The following is a 21796-nucleotide window of genomic DNA, read 5'->3' on the forward strand; positions in this document are numbered from 1 at the left end:
CCTTTGTGACTGAGATATTTAACTCAGCATAACTCCTACAGGCTCCCTTATGTTGTGGAATGTTTTATGAGTTCACTGTTTTTTAGTGCTGTGTAATATTCCATTGTGTGAAGGTACCATAGCAACCCAAGTACCCATTAACAAATGAATGGAATTTCACCTTCTTGTAGTCTCCTCTCCCAAACTCCATTGTTCTCCTTTGTCTACAGAGTAGCTGAGTCCTGTGAGATCCGTGCTCCACTTGAGCAGTTTCTGTCCAGGGGGGTTTCAAGGTGTCCTGTTTGGCACCTGTGATTGGCCCTGCGGTTGTGGAAGCAAGGATCCCCAAGTGGAATGATCTTTCCCCTGGGTGTTTCAGTCCCTCCCCGCCCCCACACCCCCATTAACTGGAATGTGCTGGCTCCAGGGAAGAATGTAATGGGTGATTTCTCCCCTGAAGCCTAATGTATTCCTTTGTCTATGGAGTAGAGCAAGATCAGGGGCACCAACTTAAGCAGTTTTTGTGTAGAGAAGTCACAAGACAGCTCTCCTCACAGAAAGCTGAGAAAACTGTTTATGTTGAGATGCAATCCACATTGAAGTCTTTGGTCTTTGGCAGCAAGGGTTTTATACCCTCTTCACTTTCAGCAAGGAAGGTTGTGTCATTTGAGACAGCTATTTGGCCAACTGACTGAAAGGGTTGCGTGTTCGTTACCATTCCAAATAAAAGCGATCCAACAGTATGTGGAAATTACTGAACAATATTATTAATCCATATTTGAATGATGATGTTGGAGAACTTTGTTTAACACTTCATAGACTGCCAAATGTGCAAACAAATCTGTCTTGGAAGAAGTGTGACTAAGGTGTTTCCAACTAGGGTGCTTCTTAGAGGCAAGGATGGTGAAACTCGGTCTCACATACTCTGGACAGGTTGTCAGGAGTGGCCAGTCCTTGGAAAAGGAAATCATGCTTGGAGAAGTGGAGGGTCAGAGAAAGAAAGAAGAAAGAACCCCAACAAGACGGATTGACACAGTGATGTAACAGTGAGCTGGAGCATATCAGATGCTGAGGATGGTGCAGGATGGGTAAGGTTCTTATTTGTTATTCATAGGTCGGTATTAATCATCGTCCACTTGATAGCAGCTAATAATATTCATTACAAAGTCTCATCAAATTCCTATACTTTGACTTTCTTCTGCAAATTTTGCTCCCCTATCCCTCCCATCCCATTCCTGTCAATCTTTCAAGATTGTTTCTGTATGTAAACCTTCCCTTAGTTGTTTTCCCATTCAATCATGCACATCTTGTTCTATGTTGCTAATTACAATACACACAATATCTGTTTATCCATTCATCTCACATAGTCCATGTATTTCAATAAAGTGTTCATTTTATGCAGGACTTTTTTCAGTGTGGCACATCCAAACAAGCCAGCAAAGCTCCTCAGGTGATCAGATGACCTATTTTTTTTTCTTTTCAGGTTTTAAAACTTTTTATTTGCATATTAAAAAAATTGTGCATTCCAATAATTAAAATCATTTGAACAAAAAAAAAATCCTGGCATTCCGATTAAACGGTACTTATGCTTGCAGGACATCCTGGACAATCTTTACTTTTTATCCTGTATCTTATTCATTGTCGTCTCATCCAGTTCCTATCTTCACCAACATGAAGAAATCCTACTCAGGGTGTCGGTTGAAGTGCCACAGTGGGGCCCACCAGCGTCAGGACACTCGTCCTTGCACTCGTGCAGTGACGCCTTCAGACAGTGCCTTGCACGTGCTGTAGGCCCTTAGTGCTGCACCAACCTTCCTTGCCAACAATACAGGCTGATGAGAGCGGAAGGTGCCACCTTCAATCGTTCTAGATTCTTGGATGTGAAAAGTGGCAGCACAGTCATTTAAACTTGATCTGACCTCTTTGCATTTTACAAAATTAAATGAAAGGAAAATAAAAATAAAAATAAAAGAAGGAAAATGAAAAGGCAATGCTGTGCAATGTACACTGCATATTTGAGCGCAGGCTCATTACATTTGCACGTTTACTTCTCCTGATCATTCCTTCTGAGGGGAGTGGATTTTTCTCTTGCCTTCTGCCATTGTCAGTTTCGATTTATCAAAATTTCTCAATTGCAGGCCATATCGAGTTTGTCAGAGATAGAAGCGGATTGAAGGGTATCTTTCCCGGTTTCTGTGGGTCAAGACTTCAGAAACTGGTGGCTGGTTCTGGCTCAAGTTCTCTCTCAAGAAGGCATCAGAGGAAGGCTTGAAGATCCCCTACGCCCTGGCGTGCTCAGATGGCCTGTTGTGCTCAAGCGGGAAAGACAAGGGTTTGTGATACTTACAGGAAACATTTAACAATTCTAGAATTTGGCCACTAGGTGGCGGTAAGACAGGCTAGCCCTGCCTGTGCCGAGCAACCCATGACTCGGAAGTAGTCTCCTTCTTTTCCCTGGTGACTGCCACTCGCAGTAGCCCCAGCTTTGTGACTTCTGGTGGGGCGTGCGTTTAGCAACCTTGCATTTGTGGCGGCGGCGCAATGACCACGCTCCGGGCTTTCACCTGCGATGACTTGTTCCGCTTCAACAACATGTGAGTGGAGAGGGTCTGCGGAGGCCCCACGCACTCTTTGGGCGGCGGCGGGGCGAGCCGGAGGTTGGCGCTGCGCAGATTGGGGGTCCGGGCTCTGTGCCTGCTGACTGACCAGGGCTTGGCGACCATCCCGCCTGCAGAGGGTCACTGAGGGAGGACACGGAAGGGGCCAGCGCGAGGACAGAAGCATCTCCTACTCGGGGTGTCGGTTGAAGTGCCACAGTGGGGCCCGCCAGCGTCAGGACACTCGTCCTCGCACCCGCGAAGTGGCGCCTTCAGACAGCGCCTTGCACGTGCTGTAGGCCCTTAGTGCAGCACGGGATACCAAATGGGCACCTGTCCAGCCTTTCTGCAGTTGCCAATAAGACAGACAGATTGCAATATCCGAAGCAATTGATAGCAGATTTGGGAGAGCAGAGGTCAGGTGCACCTTAGTCACTCGAGTGATATCATGGCTCAGGAGAGGTCCCTGACAGCAGATTTTCCCAGTGCATTCTTTTAATACTGGTGCCAAGAGTGTTTATTGTGGAACCAAGTAAATGGAAGTTGTTAACAGCCTCAATCTCTTCTCCATCTACCGTGGTGCCGTGAATTGGTCCAGTAGTGAGAATATTTATCTTCTTGATGTTGAGCTTCAGTCATATTGAAGACTACAGAATTTGATCTTGTGCAGTAAATGTTTCAGGTCCTCAGTTTTGGCAAGGAAGGTTGTGTATCCCAGTTTGTTGTTGTGTCGTCTTCCAATCCTGGTGCCACATACCTCCTCATAAAAGCCCAGCCTCTTGAATAATCTATTCCACATATAGATTAAGAAATTATGGAGAAAGGACACATCCCTGACAATCCTTTCTTGATTTTGAACCATTCAGTGTTTCTTTCTTCTATTTTAAATATTGCTTCCTGGTCCAAATCTAGATTTCCTGTGAACACAATCAGGTGTTCTGGGATTCCCCTTCTTCTCAGTGTTAGCCACAGTTTGTTGTGGTCCATGCAACCAAAATGCCTTTGCATAGTCAGTGAAATACAGACATTATTCTCTGTTTTCTCTGTGTTCTTCTATGTCTGTATGAAATATGAACATATTTTCTGCTTTTAGCCAAGATTCATCTGACATTGGCTATGATGTCCCTAGTACCGTGTGTTAGAAAAAGAGTTGAGGGTAAAAGAGAGAGAAAGAAGCTGATCCCAAGAAATGAACAGGCTTTTATTGCAGTCTCCAAGTGATGGTGCTTGGAAAAGGTCAAAATGGCGCCCTAGTGGGTGGGTTTCCGTTTATAGGGCTCTTAGGAAGGACTAGGGAAGATGTTATTTTGCTGGGAATTTGGGGCTGTTAATTAACTTGGGTAAGTGCAGGCTGGGTTGAGAAGGGACCATGGTACTAGGGATATTGTAGTTAATGTTAGATGGATCTTGGCTGAAAGCAGGGAGTACCAGAGGAATGTCTGTGTTTCATTGATTATGCAAAGGCATTTGACTGTGTGGATCACAACAAACTGTGGCTGTGAGAAGAATGGGAATCCCAGAACACTTGATCATGCTAATGTGAAACCTATACTTGGACCAAGAGGCAGTTGTCAGAACAGAGCAAGGAAACACTACATGGTTCAAAATTGGGAAGGGTGTACACCAGGAATGTGTCTTATCTCCATACCTTTTTTTTTTAAAATAAAAAATTACAAGGAACTTGAGTAAAAAAGGCAGTGGCTTTCCCTTAATGATGGTTACAAAATTGGGTGTATCTGGCCTTAAAACAATCGTGAGACTCTCCCTGTGTGACGAAAGGGAGGATACATTTTGGGTGAGTATCAGTTCTGAGAGTTGTCTGGTTTTGGTTTTCTTTTTTAAGGGACACAGTTTAATCCACAACACTACGTAATTTTCTATTTCTGAGTGAATCTTACATGGTAACTAAGGTAAGCCACTGTCAATCTTTGCTTGAATTAAGTGACTTTGAAATCATCAGTACACAGAGTGATCATCATTCTAACAAAAATAAATGTTATTAAGAGGAGGTAGTTGAAATACCTTTCTCTTTTCTTGGCACCAGCAGTCAGGAAATCAAAAGAAAAATTGCAGTGGATTTAGGGACTTCTCCAGAGTACTGAAAAGCATTGATGTCAGCCTAGAGACTTAGGTACACCTAATCCAGGCCATGATCTTCACAGTTACTTGCTATGCATCAGAGCTGGACAATGAAGCAACTAAGTGTGACAGAAGAATTGATGCCTTCAAGTTGTGGTGCTGGAGAAGAGTCTTTAACATAAAATGGATCACTAAGAAGGAAGACCCCTAAAGAGATGGATTGATACAGTAACTGGGGTAAATGAGGGTAGGTGTGTTGGAATCAGTGCAACTGGCTTAGAACAGAGCAGGCTTTGGAGTTGCTGTACATAGGGTTGTTATAAGTTGCAGGAGACTCTGCCACATAACAACTTCTGAGAATTGTTTTTAACATATTTCCTGAACAGAGCATATTCCCCCCCCTTATTATTAATTGTAATGAAAGTTTACAGAGACTTTGGATTTCCATTCATTCATTGTTGCATTTTCTCCCTGTCCACCCCTCCCCTCCAGTTCACTCTTCTCTTTGAAAAGGAAAAGAAAAATTCTTTCATTGTTACAGTCTTTTTCCTCAAGTCCACTCCACTATACAACCTTCATTCTGGACTCCTGCCATGACAATAATACCTAATCATATATCTCTCTTAAATAGTTCTCTCCCTCATCTGTGTCAAGGCAGTATACATAATTTACCACATCTTTCTCAGTCTCCTCTCAACCTCAGTGTCAGTCCCATTTTACAACAGTGGCAGTATGCAGTATTATTTTGTGACTAAGATATTTCACTCAGCATAATGTCCTCCAGGGTCACCCATTTTGTGTAGTATTTCATGAGTTCTTTGTTTTTCAAAGCTGTGTAGTAGTCCATTGTGTGAATATACCATAGCTTCTCTGTCCATTTGTTTGTTGATGGCCACTTAGGTTGTTTCCAACTCTTTGCTATTGTGAACAAAGTTGTGATAAACATGGGTGTGCACCCCATACCTTTTCAGCCTATATGCAGAATAGATTATCCAGGAGCCTGGGCTGTATGAGGAGAAGTGTGGCATCAAGATTGGTGGCAAATTCATCAACAATCTGCGTTATGCAGATGACACAACCTTGCTTGCTGAAACTGAGGAGGACCCAAAGCACTTGCTGCAGAAGGTTAAGGACTTCAGCCTTCAATATGGATTGAGGCTCAATATCAAGAAAGCAGAAATTCTTACAACTGTTCCAATTGGCAGCATCAGGATGGATGGTGAAGAGGTTGAGATTGTTAACAGCTTTGGCTTGCTTGTCTCCACAGGCAACACTCTTGGCACCAGCAGCCAGGAAATTAAAAGACATATTGCGATGGGAAAGTCTGCTGTTAGGGACCTTCTCCAAAGTACTGACGAGCACTGGTGTCACTCTGGAGACTAAGGTGCATCTGATACAGTCCATGTTCTTTGCAATCACTTGCTATGCATCAGAGAGCTGGACAATGACTAGGAATGATAAAAGGAGAATTGGTGCCTTGGAGCTGTGGAGTTGGAGAAAAATATTGAATATACCATGGACTGCTAAGAAAATGAGCAGGTTCATCCTAGAGAGGGTTGAACTCCATGGAGGCAAGGATTCTGAAGCTTCATCTGACATACTTTGGACATGTTGCAAGGAGGGACCAGTCCTTGGAGAAGGACATCATGCTTGGGAGAGTAGAGGGACAGCGCAGGAGAGGAAGACCCTCTATGAAGTGGATTGATTCAATGACTGGGGTAATAGGAGTAGGTATGTCGAAGACAGGGAGGTTGACACAGGATTGAGTGGGGTTTAGGACTGTTGTACATAGGGCCACTATGAGTTGCAGGCTGGCAGACAATAGCAACAACATGGGCTTTGTGATTAGCCCTAGAGCCTTATCAGGATCATTGTCTGGCCTGGTCTCTGGTCTGGTTGCCTTAGACATTATCAAGTTTCTTTAAGGAGTGGTCAGGCCTGGGGGCACTTCCACGTGGCCTCTCCTAAACCCAACTTGCATTTCTGGTGGTTCTATGTTGTGCTGTTACAGTCATTTTTGGATAATCTTTAGCAGGAATTTGCTTGCATGTGATATTAGGGATATTGTATGATAATTACCACGTTGTAGGATCACCTTTTTTATGAATGAGAATAAATATAGATCTCTTCCAGTCACTTGATCAGATAGTTTACCCTCCAGATTTCTTGGCACATCAAGGAAGGGCTGCATCTGTTTGTTGAAATATGTCAGTTGATATTCCATCAATTCCTTCAGAGCAGCCTGACCTTCTCCCTAATCACCATTGCCTCTTGATCATAAGTTGTTTCATGAAATTCTTCTGTTGTCAGCCAATTTTTTCCTAGTATAGTGACTCACTATACTCCTTCCATCTTCTTTTGATGCTGTCTGGGTCATTCATTCTTCTGCCCATAGTATTCTTAAGGATTACCGTACGATACTTGAATTTGTTCTTCAGTTCCTTCAGCTTAAATGCTGAGCTAGTTCGTCTCTTTTGATTTTCTGACTTCAGCTTTTTGTGCATTTCATCATAATACTTGGCTTTCTCTTCCCAAGTTGCCTTTTGACCATTAGCATTCGTTATGAATGATATTCTTGATATCCTCCCACAGCTTGTCTCCTCTTCATTTATTAATGTTTAAGGCTTCAAACTTATTTTTGAGATTGTTTTTTAAGTTCAGATAGGATAAACTCAAGGTCAGATTTTAGTTCTTTTGGATTTAATTTTCTTTAGCTTCAGTTTGAACTTGCATATGAGTGGTTGATTGTTCCACAGTCAGCCTAGTTTCACAGCTGGTTTTGAGCTTCTTCAGTGATTCTTTCCACAGATGGAATCAGTCTGATTTTTGTGTAGACTATCAGGTTAGATCCATGTGGATAATTGCCATTGCTGTTTCTTATAAAAGGTATTTGCAGTGATTAAATCATTGATAGTCCAAAATTCTGTTATTTTCTCTTTGTCTTCATTTATGTCACTATATCTCCTTTTTTTCTGATTACTGATCCTTCTTCCTTGTTTTAAACTTTTGCATTCCAGTCACCCATTATCATTAACATGGTTGCATGTTTGATCTATTTCTGACTCCAAAAGTTGGTAGAAATCATTATTTCCTCCTCTTTGACTCTGTTTGTTGGTGTATAAATTTGAATGATAGTGGCATTAACAGGTCTTCCTTGTATGTTTGTGGATAGTATCCTGTCACTCACAACATTGTATTTCAAGATGGATCTAGAAGTAGCCTTTTTAACTATGAATGTGACCCTACTGGGAACAAGGAAGTAGCAGTGAATGGCAATGCCCTTTGAGAATCTGTCCAGGAAAGATGCCATTAAAGACCCAGATAGAGGGAGGGAGTGAGTGATGGGGATGCTAGGGTAGGGGACTCTCAGGCAGATTTTGAAGACCAGTTTCAGATACAGGAAGAAGACAGTGTGACTGGAGTAGGAGTGGAAGGATGCAAGATCTGTGCTCTGGGGGCTGTGTAATGGACAGACCATCTAGGGCATCATGGGGACTTTTCTTTGCCAAGTGCATGTGGGACGGCCAAGTAGAGAAGTGAGGTAGGCAGCTGAACATGTGAATCTCAAGTTCAGGTCTGGAGTAGAGAGAAATTTAAGGATCAGCAATGTAGGCTGTTGTTACATGCATTCCTGTTGTTACATGTGTGCTGTTGTTCCTCCAACATGTTTTCAGAGGCTTTGAATCACAAGGGAGGAGTTTGCCATCGTTCTCCTGCAGAGCAGCTGGTGGATTTGAAGCTCCTGCTTTGCAGTGCCACTTCTTACTATTACCCATCAGAACTCTTAACAATGTAATAGATGGTCACAACAAATTGTGGCTGACATTGAGAAGAACGGGGATCCCAGAACACTTGATTGTGCTCATGTGAAACATATTCTTAGACGAGGAAGCAATTCTCAAAACAGAGCAATGGAACACTATGTGGTTCAAAATCAGGTAAGGAGTTTTTCAGGGATTCCCCTGTCTACATATCTTTTCCGTCTGTATACAGAATACATCATTAACAAGACTGGAATTTATGAGGAGTTTGGTGTCAGGATTGGAGGTAGATACATCAACAACTTGTGTTATGCTGATGACACAACCTTGCTTGCTGAAACTGAGGATGACCTGAGATGTTCAGTCTTCAATATAGATTTCAGCTCAACATCAAGAAAACAGATTCTCACTACTAAGCCAATTAGCAGCATCATGATAGATGGAGAAGAGATTGAGATTATTAACAATTTCATCTTGCTTGGATACACAATCACCACTCTTGGCACCACTAGTCAGGAAGCAAAAGATGAGTGCACTGGGAAGGTCTGCTGTCAGGGACCTCTCTAGAGTGCTAAAGAGCAAAGATGTCAGTCTACACACTTAAGTTGTGCTTGATCCAGGCCATGATCTTCACAATTACTTGTTATGCTTCAGAGAGCTGGACCATTATTAAAGATGACAGAAGAATTGATGCCTTTGAGTTTTGGTGCGAGAGAAAAGTAATGAACATACCATGGACTGCCAAGAGAACAGATAGATCTGTCCTGGAGAGGGTTAAACCACGTTGCTACCAGAGGCAAGAATTTTGAAGCTCCATCTTGCATTCTTCAGGCACATTGTCAGCAGGGACCAGTTCTTGAGAAGGGCATCGTGTTTGGAATGGTTGAGGATCAGTGCAGGAAAGGATGACTTTGGACAAGATGGATTGACACAGTGAATGTGGCAATGGGGGCAGGTGTGTGGGAGACAGTGAGATTGGCTCAGGGCAGGGCAAAGTTCAGAGCTGTTGTTCATAGGGTTACTAGGGGTCATAGTTGATAGTACATAACAACAACAACAACATTAAAATCACCAGGCTGGGGACATCCTGAATGTGGTGAGTGTAGATAGAGAAGGTAGCTCCCCAGCACAGTCCTGTTAGAGCTGAAAGACTTGAACAGAGGCTTGTAAAGGAGACTTAGATGCCAGTGAGGTGAGAGGGAAGCCAGGCTGATAAGCACATGGAAGCCATGGAAGTTGCTGCTGGCAGAGTGTGCAGTGTTACAGGTTTCACGGAGAGAATCAGCGGAGCAGATCCTTGCTGGTGAGGGATGAGCAACCAGCACTGTATCCATTTTCAGGGGAGCAAGCCGTGTGTGTAACTGTAGTTGCTTGTAGGTTAGTGGTTTTGTTTCAGAATTTGGGTGAAATGTTCTTAGCTTGTATTTATTTTTTATGAAATAGTAAACTAGTGAGGTGGAGAAGACCTATTGGGGGGCTGATAGGATAGAAAATAGTTGTTAAAAAGCAAATAACAAGAATTATATGATCCTAGCAATTGATGAAGAAAAGGCATTTGACAAGAACCAACAACCATTCTTAATTAAAACACTCAACAAAATAGGAATAGAAAGGAATTTCCCTCAACATAGTGAAATGCATACACACACACAAAACCAAGAACCAGTATCATTCTTAATGGAGAAAGGCTGAAAGCATTGCATTTTAAACAGGGACTAGATAAGGATGTCCACTGACACCACTCCTATTCAGTATTGTATTTGAAATACCTGCTAGAGTACTATGACAAGAGAAGGAACTAAAAGGCAGATTGGCAAAGAGGTAGTTAAACTCACTATATACAGATGATATGATGGTGTACACAGAAAACTTCAAGGACTCAATAAAAAACTTTTAGAGCTAGAGGATCAATTTAGTAGAGTAGCAGGATGCCAGATCAGTGTACAAAAGTAAGTGGGATTCTTCTGCAGTAATAAAGAAAACAGAAGGAATAAAGGAAACAGAGAAGAAAACCAAGAAAGCAATACCATTTATAATAACCACCCACAAATTGAAACACTTAGGAATAAACCTAGCCTAGAGACACACAAGACCTTTACAAAGAAAACTACAAAACACTTCTGTGAGAAATGATGAAAGACCTAAATAAGTGGAAAACTGTTCCCGTTCATGGATAGGAAGACTCAATATAGTGAAAGTGATGTTGATTGCCATTGAGTCAAGCACAACTCTTAGCAACCCTATGAACAAAAGGCCTGAACCCTTTTTATACTTATCATCATTTATCAAAGTTCATAGAGTTTCCAGAGGCATGTTGTTTAGGAAGTGGATGCCACTCCTGCTTCCAAACCTGTCTTAAACTGGAAGCTCCACCAAACACTGCCCACCATGGGTAGCCGTTAGGGCAATTGACACCCCAGAGGCATAAGGTTCAACATCACAATAGTCCCAGGTTACCACACATATTGACAGAAGAGTGCTGTACCACTTAGAAGAATGTTCCTTCAAAATATAATAACAACCAACTTTTGAATACAAAGGCCCTCCCTGACGTCTTGTTGACTATAAACAAGAGGCTTAAATAAAAAAAAAAAAAACAACCAAAAACCAACCCAACACTATAGTATGTTATTGTTATGTGCCATCGGGCTGCCTGTGACCTATTGTGACCCTCTGTACAGGAGCTCTAAACCTTGGCCTGTCATGAGCCATTTTCACTAATTCCGACACATCAACCCCCATTAACCCAGATACTGTATCAGTCTGTCTCATCCAGCGTCTTCCTCTCTTGTGCAATTCCTCCACCTTTCAGAGCATGATATTCTTCTATAAGGACTGGTCTCTTCTGGCCATGTGCCCAAAGTATGTGAGACGGAACTTCAGAATCCTAGCCTCCAAGGAAAGAGTTGATTTCATCCACTCCAAGACAGACCAGTTTTCTTGGCAGTCCATGGTATGTTCAAGACTCTTCTCCAGCACCACAACTTGAAGGCATCTGATAGTCCTCCCAGAAACAATCTACATGTCCCAGTACAGATATAAAATTCTCAAGGAGTTAGAAAAGGTAGTTGTCAAATTTATTTGGAGAGGAAGGAAATGCCAAATAAACAAGGACTTCTAAAAAACAAAAATGAAGTGGGAGGCATAGTCCTCCCTTATCTAAAAATCTACTACACATCAGTAATGACCAAAATAGCATGATACTGATACAGTGACAGATGCAGAGACAAAGGGAACAGAATTGAGAGTGCTAGCTGCAGAAAGCTGAAACAGGATCCATATCTCACATCATGCACAAAAATCAACTCAAGGCAGAATTGGGAGTAAAGCCCCCAAATCATGGGTCCTAACCCAGAAATGCACATCAATGAATGGGGCCTTTTAAAGATTAAATACATGTATGCATCAAAACCTTTTTCCAGTAGGGTGAATAGAAACTTTACTGACTGGGAAAAACATTTGGTAATATCATCTCAGACAAGAGTCTCATAACAAAAGTTTACAGAATATTCCTGGGCCTCCAGAAGAAAAAGACTGATAACCCAATTACAAAATGGGCAAAATACATGGAAACCCTTTTACAGAGGAAGACATTCCTCTGTAAGATGGCCAATAGACACCTGAAGAAATGCTCAAAATCACTGGCAATAGGAAAGATGCAGATTAAAACCACTGGCAATAAGAGAGATGCAAATCAAAACCACAGTGAGATACCTTCTCAAATCAGTATCACTGGCAATGTTTAGCAGGGCAAGAAGCAACATGTTGGAGACAATTTGAAGAGGGGAGAATTCTCATATGCTGTTGATCAGATTGTATAATGGTACAACCACTCTGAAAAGCAGTTTGGCATTTTCTCAAAATGCTGAACATAGAAACTCCATATGACCCAGCTATTCCACTACTACGAATATAACCCAAGGAAATTAGAACTGAGGCACAAATAATCGCAAGATTATGAAAACAGCTCAAATGTCCAACCATACCTGAATAGATTGAGAAATTATAGTAAATTCACACAGTGGAATACTATGCAGCTATGAGGGCAGAGGGGGAAGGGCTGGAAACTGGTGAAGGTGGGCATGGGTGAAATCATAGGGTTGCTCAATTTCATGGGTAAAGGAAATGGGGAAGATCCAACAGGGACTTAATAAAATGGAATAATGGTGGGCGTAGTCCAGTTTGATTAATTTTATAAACACAATGTATGGGTATGATTGTATGAAACTTAATGTCAGTGGTGGAAAGTGTGACACACACACAGAACCCCCACTATGTATATGAATGAAACACAGTGTATAGGAATATATGCAGACCAATAAAAATACGGAGATGTTAAAAAATAAGTCTGAGAGTAAATCCCTACACTGCACTGAAGCACATTTCTAAATTTGGCCTGGCGGCAGTCCTCACTGTTGTTTCGGGGGCTCTCAAGAACACTGATGGTGTAGCGGGTAGAGAATTGCACTGCCAAACCGAATTCACTATCTATTTCAAGGGAGGAAGATAGATAGTCTCCTCCCATGTGATTTACAGCCTCAGGAAACCTGGATACAGGAATCTGTTCTGACTCATCTGCATTGGGTTGAATTGAGTGAGGGAGCTGTGGTGGTGTAGTGAGTAGAGGGTTGAGCTGCCGAACCAACAGCAGGTGGCTCAGATTCACCAGCTGCTCTGATACAGAGAGATATGATGCAGAAAGATGGATAATTTCCTTTGAGAGAGAGACAAAGCTATTTTAATAGAGGTCTGAGCTATTTTTTTTTCTTCTTTTTTTTTCAATTTACTATTAATTTCAATGAAAATTTACAGAGACTTTGGGTTTCCATTCATTCATTGTTGCACTTCTCTCCCCTCCCAGACCTCCCCCCTAGTACACTACCCTCTTGGAAAAGTAAAAGAAAAATTCTTTCATTGTTTTATAAACCCTCCCCCAGGTCCACTCCACTATGCAGCCTTCACTCTGGACTCCTGTCATGACAAAAATATTTAATCACATATTCCTTTCAATCAGTTTTCTCCCTCATCTGTTTCAATGCAGTATACATTATTGAACCTATTTTTCTCAGTCTCTCCCCAACCCCGAGGTCAGTCCTGTTTTACAACAGTGACACCATGCAGTATTTGTCCTTTTGTGACTGAGATACTTCACTCAGCAAAATGTCCTCCAGAGTCACCCATTTTGAATAATATTGCATGAGTTCCTTGTTTTTCAGTGCAATGTGATATTCCATTATGTGACTAAACCACGGCTTCTCTATCCATTTGTTTGTTGATAGGCACTTAGGTTGTTTCCAACTCCTTGCTATTATGAACAAAGCCTCAATAAACATGGGTGTGCAAGGTCAAAGCTATTTTTTATTTAAATTTATTATTTTCAGTAAAAATTTACAGAGACTTTGGATTTCCATTCATTCATTGTTGTACTTTTCTCCCCTCCCAACCCTCCCCCAGAACACTACCCTCTTGGAGAAATAAAAGAAAAATTCTTTCATTGTTTTACAAACCCTCCCCCAGGTCCACTCCACCATGTAGCCTTCGCTCTGGACTCTTGCTGTGACAAAAATGTCTAATCACATATCCCCTTTAGACAGTGTTCTCCCTCATCTGTTTCAATGCAGTATACATTATTAAACCCATCTTTCTCAGTCTCTCCCTGACCCCAAGGTCAGTTCTGTTTTATAACAGTGGCACCGTGTAGTATTTGTCCTTTTGTGACTGAGATACTTCACAAAGCAAAATGTCGTCCAGGATCACCCATTTTGAATAATATTGCATAAGTTCCTTGTATTTCAATGCAATGTGGTATTGTGTGTGTGTGAATATACCACCGCTTCTCTATCCATTCGTTTATTGATGGGCACTTAGGTTGTTTCCACCTCCTTGCTATTGTGAACAAAGCTGCAACATGTAAAATAACAAAATACGTTAAAATTTTGAATGTTCATAATGATTGATATAAACGAAAGCTGTTTGAGGTCTTAAGTAATGTTTATGAGGATAAAGGAGTTATGAGACCAATGTTTGAGAACTTTTGGCTAGATAAATGACTGTCAGGCATCAGACGGATCCTGAAGAATTAGGCTGAATGTGGCAAGGTGGCCGTGTCCAAGCTTGGCAAAATGCCTTCCTTTCATTTTAATAGGGAGGAAGGGCAGAGCTTATTGGTCTGTGCGAGGCGGTTGAGGTTGATGTTTTTTTTTTATTTTTTTTCTATAATTATATTTTATTAATTTTCATAAACATTTACAGAGATTTTGGGTTTCCATTCATTCATTGTTGCATTATTCTCTCTACCCTCCTCCCAGTTTGTTCTTGTCCAAATGCCACAGTGCCTGTCAAAGCCAGTTCTGATTAATCTTCTTTGTCTGTGTGTCCTTTGCCATTCCCTATCACTCCTCCCTGAGAGAGACTTCACCCTGAGTCACAAGGAAAAGGGGATGGCGTATTCTCTTAGCTACTTCCTGCTGAGAAGGGACGCTGTGGGTTTCAGGGTGAAGATCTTCTCTCACTACTCTAAAGGGCCCCTTTGGCAGTAGGAAACACATAGACTATTATGGAGATTGATTTTGGAATTTAGATGCACTCTTATTGGTTGTGCTTGGCCGTACATGTTCATATCCTTGAAGATGTATCATGGGGGTGTTGCAACACAGAAGACACAAATTTGACCAACAAGCCATAAGTACATGAGTAAAAAATTATGGAAAAGTAAAAGAAAAGATTCTTTCATTGTTTTACAAACCCTCCCCCAGGTCCCCTCCACCATGTAGCCCTCGCTCTAGTCTCCTGTGATGACAGAAATACCTAGTTATATATCTCTTTTAAACAGTTTTCTCCCTCCTCTGTTTCAGTGCAGTATACATTATTGAACCCATCTTACTCAGTCTCTCCCCAACCCCAAGGACAGTCCCATTCTACAACAGTGGCATCATGTAATATTTGTCCTTTTGTGACTGGGATATTTCACTCAGCATAATGTTCTCCAGAGTCAACCATTTTGAATAATATTGCATGAGTTCCTTGTTTTTTAATGCAGCATAGTATTCCATTGTGCGAATATACCACAGCTTCTCTAGCCATTCGTTTGTTGATGGGCACTTAGGTTGTTTCCAACTCCTTGCTATTGTGAACAAAGCTGCAATAAACATGGGTGTGTATATATCTGCTTGGATGTCAGCTATGGTCTCTTCAGGGTATATTCCCAGTAGTGGAATTGCTGGGTCAAATGGTATCTCTATTTGCAACTTTTTGAGAAAGCGCCATACTGCTTTCCACAGGGGTTGCACCATTTTACACTCTGAGGTTGATGTTAATGCAGGTTTGGGAGCATGCTGAAGAAGAGGCTGCTGAGCTGCAGTCAGAAACAACATCAGAGCCATTTGGAAGGCTTCTTCCTGTGAGCACAGACCTCTGAGAAGGTCCAGTGGGGAAAAAGGGGGATGGGACTAAGGCTGAGTGGGCATGAAGAAGAAGACGGAATAGATAAAGAACTAGCGGGGAGAAGAGGCTAGGTGAAGAGGGTCCACCAGCTGTGGTCAGGTGCTGCACAGGCCATATTTACCTTTTTTTTGTGTGACATACATGCCTGTTTGTTCCCCAGTTACACTAACGGTTGACTGCCCATTAGAAAATGGGAAGTTTTGATAATGAATTTGTAAAGAACTAGTGGTTATGTGAAAATGTTTAGATGCCTTTATAGTTACTGTAATGTACGGCCATTATTTAAACCATCTTACTTAGCTATAAAGTTCGTCTTAACATTGTGAATTTAGCATGTATTGTTTTCATTTTAGTTTTAATGTATGTGCTCTTTAAACCTGTTTTTGTAAACATTGCTTTCTGTTTCATGGGGTTTTTTGTTTTGTTTGTTTTTTCAGTAACTTGGATCCACTTACAGAAACTGTATCCTTTCTTTAAAAAGTTAAATGAAGACTTTCGAAGAATAAAGGAATAGAGAAAAAAAATAAAAGGAAAAATTACAGTCTTCAAAAATTTGCCACTTAGAAAACATCATCAGCAATAGTGGGAGGAAAACGTAGGACAGAGTTTTCTCAAATATGTTGACAAACTTGCTGCATTGACCACATATCAATCCGGCACAGTCAGCTCTGTACCTGTCTTGTTCTTCAGTTGTGAGCTGAAACAGCATGAAACATGCATGTGACTAGGATAGTTGTTTCTCTCTACTTTAAACTGTGTCAGGGCCAGGTGGCGGGCTTCCTGAAGTCACCAGTGACTAGGCCAAGGGTAGCTTTGTCTTCTTTTCCCAAAGGGCTGCTGGAGCGTGTGGCATCACATCCATACTCCTGGCTGAAGAATGAACAGAGCAGACACCTTGTGTCATTTATTGACTAGCAGTTGTACTCTGCGACGCTGCCCAGCAGTGTGCACACTGGTCTCTGCCACCCCTGGCCAGCAGTGTGCTCACTGTCCTCTGCCACTGCTGCCCAGCAGTGTGCTCTTCTGTACTCTGCCACCCCTGCCCAGCAGTGTGCTCCCTATACCATGCCACCCCTCGCCAGCAGTGTGCCCACTGTATGATGCCACCTCTCGCCAGCTGTGTGCTCACTTTAGACATGGGCTTACTAGTAATGTGAACACAGGATTTGGGATAAAAATTTCTCCTCAAAAGAAAAATGGACAAAGATGTGTGAAGTTAGGGTACTCTTAAATTGTGAAAATTGTGATACACTAAAAACAGTACTTACCTTTTAGCTTAAAACACAAAGTTAGATTTTGCGGTTATGGTCTGTGTCTGTCATTTAACAGAAGAAGGCATATAGTATGCATTTCGTCTTCATCAATCAGAAGACGTGGATGAAAACCAAAATGTGATGCCATATTTCTCCTACCAGATTATTAAGTATTCGTACAACTCAGTGCTGCTGAGGTTGGGAGCATTCTCAGACATTGCTGATAATGATATAAATGATTTTTCTCTCCTAGAAGGTGGGGTCACCACGCATCAGAATCAGTTCAGTGCAGTGGGTTTTTTACCTCTACAGAAAATGTTTGCTGACATCTGAATAATACTATGAAAATATTTATTATAGGGGAATTACAAGTATGGAATAACATTTATACACACTATTAAGAGAATAGTTAAATTATGATATATTCATGAAGGATTTAGAATTTGAGACATTAGGAATGACTTCGGTACCTGTTGTCAAGAGACGGGATATTTAACTTATTAACACAGTGAAATACTACAGTAAAAAGTAATTACAGTCTAAACAACACTGCCTATGTATTAGAAATGAAGGTTGTGGGAAAAGCGAAAAAAAAAAAATTCTATAGTTTTTGTTTATATTTTGAAGTTGGTAGATTTAAAAAAATTCTCTCCATGCTTCAAGAAAGTTTTTCTCTCCATTTTATTAGTTTTGTTGTTGAGAATATATAAAGGAAAAGATACACAAATTAGTTTGTACATGTACAATGTAGTGACAGTAAGTTTTGCATCTGTTCCCACCCTCCTGAGTTGTTTTTTACGCATTAACATAAACTCACACCTCCCTAACACTCCTGTCTCATTGTCTGAGAGTTGTTTTTGTCAGTTTGATCTCACGGGATGTTATTAGGTTGAATCAAGTAGATTTGTAGCGACCCTATAAACAACAGATCTGAACCCTGCCTTGTGCCATCTTTATCATTTCTGACACACTTGACCCCATTGCTACAGTCATTGTATTATTACATCTCGTAGAGTGTCATCTTCTCCTTTGCTAATCCTCCAACTTTTCCAGCACAGGAACAAAAAAAGGAAAAAAAAAATGTGTGTGTGAGTTACAGATGACAAAATTTTTCCCAGATAGTAAGGTATGCATCAGAGAGTTGGACAATGACTAGGGAGGATAGAAGGAGAATTGACGCCTTCGAGCTGTGGTGCTGGAGAAGAGTATTGAATGTACCATGGACTGCCAAGAAAACAAACAGATTCATCCTAGAGAGGGTAAAACCAGGCTACTCCTTGGAGGCAAGTATTCTGGGGCTTCTTCTGACATACTTTGGACATGTTGTAAGGAGAGACAGGTCCTTGGAGAGGGACAGGGCAGGAGGGAAAGACCCTCTATGAGGTGGACTGATTCAGTGACTGGGGTAATCTGGATGGGTGTGTCAGAGGCAGTGCGATTGGCACAGGATAGAGCAGGGTTTAGGGCTGTTGTACATAGGGTCGCTATGAGTCGTAAACGACTTGACGGCACATAACAACCACAACCACAACAACAACAGTAAGGTACTTAATTAATGTACTCCCAGTTACATGTGTATTTCCCATAAATGGTTCACAGGAAGAGAAGTGGTTGTTTCAGTGCTGGATGGTGGAAAGGCAGGCTGACCTACCATGGTAAAAAGTTAGGTTTGAGGAATATTCACTATAATGGCTGGCCTTCAGAGGAGAGTCTGAAGAACATTATGTTTAATAGGTTTTTCAGGAATTTGTATTGTATGTTGGAGATTGTGAAAATGGCATAAAATAGGCAGAGTTCAGGTCAGTTTTTCAAGGAGTTGCTATGAGTCATAGTTGACAGCATGTAACAACTGAATCTATTAGTGCAAACACTGAAGCTGTTAAAGTCAAAGATATTAAAAAGAATGCTAGAATGATTACTCATTACTTAATTCTTCAACCCTGTTGTCTTTATTGACATATTTCTTGGTGCAAGTAGGTGATGCCATGCCCTCGCACCTGTTGTTAGAATCACTGTAAGTCTTGTTGACCGTCTTCCTCCCTTTCACGATCCTCTGGCTTTTCCAATATGAGGTCTTTATCCAGGAACTGCCCCTCCCGATCACAATATATGAGTCTCACCATCCTTGCCTTCAAAGCTGTACTTGCTCCAAGACAGACTTGTTTGTTCTTTTGGCATTCTGTGGGAATTAAACAGTTACTTTTACAGTACTCTTCTTCAACACCCCAATTCAAATGGAATGGTTCTTATTCTTTTTTTTTTTAATGAAGGTAAATTTATTGAAACTGGTTTTGAGTAAGGTGGGTGAGTAGAGTTGAAGGGTTTTCTAAAGAGAACGCTGGGGAAGAGTCAGCACCCTGCTAGGTGGGGTGCAGCTGCCCAGCCACAAACAACTATCCGAGGCCCAACTTCTCTTTCTACTTCTCCTTCTGCTGCTTCCGCACCAGGTCCAGGTTCCGATCCTTCCACATACTCTTGCTCAGCTTTGCGAGGCAAGAGCCCACATACTTCCCATTCATCTCCCGCATGGCATGCACATAATTGCTGGGGTCCTTGAAGCTGACGAAGCCATAGTCTTTAGTTCTGCCTTATCGCAAATGACTTTAGCCTTAAGGACGGGAAGTGGCTGAAGGCACGTGCATGTTGTCATTCACCTCATTGCCCAGATCACCCCAGAAAATCCGAAAGTCATCTGTGTCACACTCCAGTAGGCTGGGGTCCTCTCAGCTGCTCAGCTGCTCTGCGACAAATACAGCGTTTCAGTTTTTCTGGCTTCCCTTTCTGCTTGTCCTCATCCAGGGATTCTGGAACCTCAAGAGCCATAAGGCCAGGTGGTGGCTCAGGCCGAAGGGGCCGGGGTTTTGTACTCAGGGATAGGAACTCTGGAATGTGTAGTGGGGGCAACTGGCTTTGCGCAACCTCTAGTGGGAGGGGCAGGGGCTCAGGCTCAGGCTGGGCCCAGTGGCCACAGGGCCAGCTGGGATGGCACCTGCCCCTACAGCCACTGCTGCACCAGCCTCCTCCAGCCCAGCTGCTGCGGCCACCACTGCCTCTTTCTTCTCTTTCAGACCCATGTCCAGGCCAAGTTCTCAGGGCGCTGCTGGCTTTTCCAGACGCGGCCTCAGAACTGCCGTGGAGGTGAGGGGGGTTACTGGGGCCCGAGCCATTGGTGGTAACATCATGGGTGGACCCAGGGAGTCTTGATAGAGGAAGACCCACAAGGGCTTGATGAGGCAGCCTAAGGGCCGTAGGGCGAGGGCCACCTGCTGCAGAAGAGAGCAGAGTCTGCTCTCTGCAGCACATGGGGGATGAAGGCCGGTCAAAGGATAGGGGCCCTCTGAGGGGCCACGGCTCCTCGCCGCAGGAATATGGCTTCTCAAGCCTCTGGACTATCGAAGTGACTCCAATCAGCAGGGCCAAAGCCAACTGGGCCCACTAAGGGGGGCGCCGCCCACCATGGGAGGAACCACTGTGGCTACTGCAGCTGCCCAAGCCTTGAGAGTCGGCTGAACCAGCTGGTAGGTGTTTGTTGAGCTAATTGGGCGAATCGCAGGCGCTGTGGGGACCTGCATTGCTTCTACCATGGGAACAGTTGGTACCGCAGGTACAGCTGTTGGAATACCGGTTATTGGAGCCCCCAAAACTTACTGTTCAAACAGGGCCATCTCGGCTTTCATCTCCTTCAAACGTTCCTCGCCGCACTTGCCCAGGATGCCAGCCCTGGGACCCGGGACCATGGGCCCTCCTGTACCTGGGAGTCCCGGGGCTGCCCCGTCCTGGCCATTGCTGCTGCCATGGTTGTCGCTGCTACTACTGCTTCGCTGGAGCTGTCACCGCCAGGCTAGTATACTCTCTGGAATGGTTCTTCCATCCTTATTTACTGTCTGACTTTCAGATGCGTAAGAAGCAATTGAGAAGATCATAGCATGGATCAGGACTGCTTTTTTCTTTAAACTGATAGCATTGCTCTTCCGCACTCTGGAGGGGTTCTTTTTCTTATTTATTTCCCAATAAATATAAGACAACTTAGTGAAAGAGTATAGTAATTCTTCATTCTTGTTAAACCAATATTTTACAATTTTGCGATCCTATTTAAACATGTCTTATTTTAATTTGCATACTCATTTCCTTGATTATGCTTTGTTTTTGCATTTCCCCAAATATACTTTGAAGTAATGAGCAGTCTATAGAGTGCAAATTGACCATCCAGTAAAAAGATGAAAATGGGCTTCTTTTAAAGGCCTGGTTTTAAAAATTTAAAAAATAAATCCTCAATAGTATAGATTAGAATAATAGAATGATATAGAATAGTATTAGATTAATTAGAATATTAATTAGAATAATAGAATAGTATAGATTAAAAAGAAAGCTAAGATATAAACATACACATATTTTACTTGTTGTTATGTGCCATCAAGTTGTTTGGGACTCTTAGCGACCCTATGTTCAGCAGCCCTAAACCCTGCTCTGTCCTGTGCCAATAGCATTGCCTCTGACACCCATCCCGATTACTCCAGTCACTGAATCAATCCACCTCATAGAGGGTCTTCCCTTCCTGCCCTGTCCCTCCACCCTACCAAGCATGATGATGTCCCTCTCCAAGGACCTGTCTCTCCTTACAACATGTCCAAAGTATGTCAGACGAAGCCCCAGAATCCTTGCCTCCAAGGAGTAGCCTGGTTTA

General features: G+C 42.4%; 1 protein-coding gene across 1 annotated transcript in view; it reads left to right on the top strand.

Moving 5' to 3' along the window:
• Window positions 1-2514: 2514 nt before the first annotated feature.
• The window catches only part of NAA20 (N(alpha)-acetyltransferase 20, NatB catalytic subunit), a 45490-nt gene continuing 26208 nt past the window's right edge, over window positions 2515-21796 (top strand). The window contains exons 1-2 of the mRNA XM_006895647.1: window positions 2515-2573; window positions 16297-16321. Of these exons, the coding sequence (XP_006895709.1) occupies window positions 2521-2573; window positions 16297-16321 (78 nt within the window). The 5' untranslated portion in view covers window positions 2515-2520. The remainder of the gene's footprint in view (window positions 2574-16296; window positions 16322-21796) is intronic.

Source organism: Elephantulus edwardii, unplaced genomic scaffold (genome assembly GCF_000299155.1).
Source record: "Elephantulus edwardii isolate Elephantulus edwardi_28Jun2011 unplaced genomic scaffold, EleEdw1.0 scaffold00172, whole genome shotgun sequence".
NCBI lineage: Eukaryota > Metazoa > Chordata > Mammalia > Macroscelidea > Macroscelididae > Elephantulus > Elephantulus edwardii.